The sequence below is a fragment of the Aristolochia californica genome, unplaced genomic scaffold, assembly GCF_029961685.1.
Source record: "Aristolochia californica isolate CCGP_79_NKW_82.1479 unplaced genomic scaffold, dmAriCali1.0.hap1 SCAF_12, whole genome shotgun sequence".
NCBI classification, from domain to species: Eukaryota; Viridiplantae; Streptophyta; class Magnoliopsida; order Piperales; family Aristolochiaceae; genus Aristolochia; species Aristolochia californica.
In genome coordinates this window covers 1,477,061-1,482,025 of record NW_027181793.1, presented here as the reverse complement: position 1 = coordinate 1,482,025, position 4,965 = coordinate 1,477,061, and the positions used below count along the sequence as shown (strand labels likewise).

The 4,965-nt window shown below is 39.1% G+C and overlaps 1 protein-coding gene across 1 annotated transcript; it reads left to right on the top strand.

Annotated features, from left to right (window-relative positions):
- Positions 1-1,792: 1,792 nt before the first annotated feature.
- Positions 1,793-4,344, top strand: LOC137946298 (uncharacterized). Its single transcript, XM_068792537.1, has 6 exons — positions 1,793-2,191; positions 2,546-2,657; positions 2,876-2,969; positions 3,060-3,237; positions 3,350-3,419; positions 3,540-4,344. Exons 1-6 carry the CDS (start codon positions 1,863-1,865, stop codon positions 3,846-3,848), a joined length of 1,092 nt encoding a protein of 363 aa, XP_068648638.1. The 5' UTR covers positions 1,793-1,862; the 3' UTR covers positions 3,849-4,344.
- Positions 4,345-4,965: the final 621 nt, after the last annotated feature.

The window sequence follows — 4,965 nt, the reverse complement described above, 5'->3', positions numbered from 1 at the left end:
ATGATCCAACCACTAATCTTGGATGGAAAAGCTTCACTGGATGAGTAATGAGTTTGATTTAGTTTTGGGAGTAGTCCTACATCGATCAATCTGCACCAAACACAAAACTAACTATGAAGGCATCGGGTATTTGGCCACTTTCTTCTATGTGATAATTATAAGTAACTATATTGCGACGGACACCCGTGACTCTCATCCTCTCACAGAGAACTAAAGCCTCTTTAAGACATCCTTCTTTACAGAGCTCATCAGCCACAATAGTAATAAAAAGCATCCCTCCCATCATATTTTCCACCATTTCCAGAAAACCCAAACTGCTAAGCAGAGAATTGCAGTACTCCCCCTGTCTGCCAGGCATTTCATCATTGAACGACCCGTCATCTTCCAAATTTCTTATCTCCTCTGGATTAGCTCCAACCCGTCTATCTATTGGAGCCTCTTTCTGCACTGTAATAGCAGCAGGCAATGGGCAATTCGTCCTACTATTCAACCCAACCACTGAAAAATCATTCATCTACAAGACCATTCCCAGCATACCCAAATTTTTTTTTATCTCTAGAACTCACACCTGGTTGAATAATTGTGACAAACAGTGGCCGAGCAACATACATATCATCCAAAAAATTAAACACAAAGTTATGAGAAGGATTGTTATTGCTGGAAAAATGACCAGGAACAGACACACTGTTAGTGTGTTCATCCACAACAATAGAATTCATCCCCTACCCCTGTTCAACAATTTTTTTTTTTTTTGATGGTAGACATAGTTAAGGCCCTCTACTGCTTGAATTTTAATATGGCCATGATTCCAGAAAGAGGAATTATTCTCTTTGGAGTTGCCGACCTAAAAACAACATCTCGTGGAGGCTTTAATTCGAATAGATCCCAAGCATTAGGAGCCCCATTGGAGCATGAAACATTAGGTTCATAGACAGAGAGGGTTGCACGCTCCACTGTAAGAAAGTTTGGAACGACAATTGCATCCCTAATTATGTGCCCAACAACCACGAATGGAATTCCGTCTACAACACCATTATCAGAGGCCTCATCTTGTTGAAGCAGATTCAAATCAAAATCCTGTGGACAAGACCTCTCATCTTCTGCCAAGGCCACGATTTCTACTTCGAAATCAAAATCTCTGGATTTTCTTGCTTGTCAATTAGCGTAACCCGTCAATGTTGTTGAACTTTTATCACAATTGGCCAATATGTTTGACCATGGTTGATTATTACTCAAGGTTTTTAACTTTGACTAATGGTTAGCTTAGTAGTTCTTTGCACCATTTGTTAACTCTTTCACTTCTTAGTTAATCTGCGATTGACTATGTGTTAACTTCTAATTGACCTTCCTCGATCCATGATTTGGACTCGAGTCCCGTTCATTGATGTTTGCGATTTCGAATATCAATCCTGGCTTTCAATTTAATGGTTAAATTTTCATGTCTACAGTGATATCTCACATGATGGTATTTGAAAAGAAGGAAAAGATACCTTGGTATTGTCAAGTTTTTTTCTCTTTAAAAAAGTTGCTCTATTTACAAGAATAACATTGACTTCATCATATTTATTACAATTTTATTATCTTTATTTTATCATTAAATTAAATTGATAATAATTAAAAATATCAAATGAACATCAACACTAACATGGGTATGAGCGGCGGAAATAATCCAGGTTCCCTTCGTTTATTAGCCACTTCGGGATATCCTGGACGACTCGGTCCACGTGCTTCGGCCTCATTACGATTAAAAAGATTCTGCGCATTGTACAATTTCACTGGAGGAAAGCCAGAAGCGTTCCGACTTGCTAGAGTTCAGCGTACTCAGGGGGAGGAGAAGAAGAAACCTGAGAAACCATTTGGAAATGTCAGCAGTCTTCACTCCCACTCTGACCTCTTCGCCAGCTACGCGACCTTTCTTAAGTCCTTGTGCTTTTAAAGTTCCTCTTCATCGGATTTTTCGGCGAAGGTACTCTCTTGCTGGAAATCCTACCGGTCTTTTGTCTAGCAACTGGAGCCGGCCGTCCTCTCTATCTGATAACAGCACCGCCACAACCTCGGATCTGGAAATTTTGTATACATACTGTAAGACTTGGCAATGGAGGTCGTATTCAATCAACTACTTGGTAAAGGGTGTTGGCCCTTCTCTGCTGCTCGTTCATGGCTTCGGCGCCTCCGTCGGACACTGGCGGAGGTATTACTTTGACGTTCTTCTATCCAATTATTAACATTTAGATTTATTGTCATTTGATATCTCATGTTAGTTTTGCGAAATTGAGGAATTTTCCAGACTATCCGATGTATTTGTAGCTCCAAATTCTTCATAATTTTTTATACTTTGTTCCTCCTCTGTTGTGATTAGTTTCTTTTACCTAAATTTTTTCTAGCTCTCGATTTTTTTCTTTCCTGAATATGGATAATGTTGAATCAGAGTTTTATTTAAATGATAAGTGACCTTATTTACTTCTCTTTTAAGGTTGCTGTCTTTCTTTTTGAGCCAGTGATTCTTCAAAACTAAAACGAATTCCAATTATCTGTGCGTGTGTAGGAATATTGCAGTTCTAGCTGAAAGCTACACAGTTTATGCCATTGACCTGCTTGGATTTGGTGCTTCCGATAAGCCAGCTGCATTTTCTTATACTATGGAAGCGTGGGCACAGGTATCCCGTGAGCTCTCAGCATATGTTAACTACCTTGCTGCATCTGCACTTTATATGTGAACCAATTCGTCATAGATTCATGCCGGCTCTGTAAATCTTAGCACTGGCAGGAGCTAAACGAACTATTAAATGAAAACGGTGGACGAATTTCCGTTATTTTTTTTCCGTATGAAAGAATGAAAAACGACTATGGTGAGTTACATGTCAGTCTCAAACAGTTGATCTTGGACTTCGTGAATGAAATTGTCCGGAAGCCGACTGTGCTGATGGGAAACTCGGTTGGAAGCCTTGCTTGTCTTATTGCTGCATCAGGTTGGCTTGAAACTTGTTTATTCCTGAGCTACTGGATTAGAATTTAGAACTTCTGAAAGGCTTCTTACACCATTTTTCCTCGTAAAATAGAATCTTCAGGTGGATTAGTTCGAGGGCTTGTGCTGCTTAACTGTGCTGGCGGCATGAACAACAAAGCAATTGTTGATGATTGGAGAATCAAGTTGTTTCTGCCTTTGCTTTGGATTTTTGACGTCATTCTTAAGCAACGGAGAATTGCATCCTCACTGTTCAACAATGTTAAACAGAGGTACAATGATAAGTGATTCACTTCTTGGAAGAATCCATATAACAAATGCATTATACACTTTCTGTTTCTTGGATAAAATGGAAGCCAAAACACATAGTACTTGTTGAAACAGGGACAATCTGAAGAACATCTTACTGTCGGTTTATGGAAACAAGGAATCTGTTGATGAAGATCTGGTGCAGGTGAAATGCTCACAGCCTCTTGAAAGTTGGATCATTTAGATTTTAGTGTCATATCTTTCTCAGTAAGACAAACTTTGAAGGGATTACCGTCTTTATGAAAGAGTATTCTTTAAAGTGCAGATAATCAAGAGGCCAGCAGATGATGAAGGAGCACTAGATGTGTTTGTATCTGTTGTGACAGGTCCTCCTGGACCAAATCCAGTATCTTTGATGCCGAGAATCTCCCTCCCTGTCTTGGTCTTATGGGGTGATGAGGACCCATTTACCCCTCTTGATGGACCAGTTGGGAGATATTTTTGCTCTCTTCCTTCTCAACTGCCAAATGTAAGCCTATATATATTGAAAGGTGTAGGCCACTGCCCTCATGATGACAGACCTGAGTTAGTCCACGAAAAGCTTCTACCTTGGTTAGCTGGGCTTCCTTCATGAGAACAATCCTAATTCGTGTCTCTGACCATAAGAGAGCATGACTCTGCGTGGATGGTATATTTTCTGGACTTGTCTCATGCATACCTTGCTGATTTGCAGAACTGCAGCATTGGAACATAGTGTGGCATCTCTGATAACTGCAATGTTTGGGATGACAAATTGTCAATGCTTGTGATGTAAATTCTTTCTTGATTCATTCTACCCTTCTTGGAGGAATATAATTCCAGTGAGTCATGAAGTAGAAACTTTGCATGGGAAGCAATATTTATGGTCTTTGATGTTTTAGGTATGCAAACATTGATGCAGTCATGGACCAGATCGATCTCAAACGAGGACGCACGGGCATTTTTCAAGCTACAGTTTGAATGCAAAACTCAGAAGCCTTCCTCCTATTCTAATTTCAAAGTTTTTGTCTTCTTTATTTTCTTTTGTGTCAAACAGAGTAACACCAAAGAAACGTTTCAAAGAATGATATTTTGATGTATTCTTCTCTCAAACGGAGGTTATTTAACATACTTTACAACCTAAAATTAGGTCCAATTTAGATCCTTAAATCAGGGAAACAAATCGTTTCCAACAATCACGCCAACAAATTCTACAGACAAGTCATAATTTTACATTACAACTTTTAACACATTCCCCCTCAAGTCGGTGCATAGATGTCGATCATGCCCAAATTGTCAATTATACCATGAAATGCCTTCCTTGATACTGCCTTCGTGAGCATATCAGCCAATAACTCTTAGATTGGATACAAGGAAATTGTATAATCATTGCATCGAGGTTCTCTTTGATGAAATGACAATTAACTTCAACAAGTTTAGTGCGATCATTTTGAACAGGATTTTGTGCAATTGCGATGGCTGCCTTGTTATCACAGTGGAGATTCATAAGTTTAGCGTATTCAATCCCTAAGTCCCTCAGTATATTCCTTATCCATAACAACTTGTATACATTATGAGCCATGCCACGAAATTCAGCTTCAACACTTGATTTTGATACTACCTTATGTTTTTTGTTTTTCTAAATGACAAGATTTCCTTCCACAAAAGTAAAGTAACTAGATGTGAATCTTCTGGTTGTCTGATCACCTGCCCAATCAGAATTTATATATCCT

Coding starts and splice junctions, on each gene's coding strand:
- LOC137946298 (XM_068792537.1), top strand. CDS start 1,863: ATGTCAGCAGTCTTCACTCCCACTCTGACCTCTTCGCCAGCTACGCGA. Junction 2,658..2,875: donor CTATGGAAGCGTGGGCACAG/GTATCCCGTGAG, acceptor AGTCTCAAACAG/TTGATCTTGGACTTCGTGAA. Junction 3,238..3,349: donor TTCAACAATGTTAAACAGAG/GTACAATGATAA, acceptor TTGTTGAAACAG/GGACAATCTGAAGAACATCT.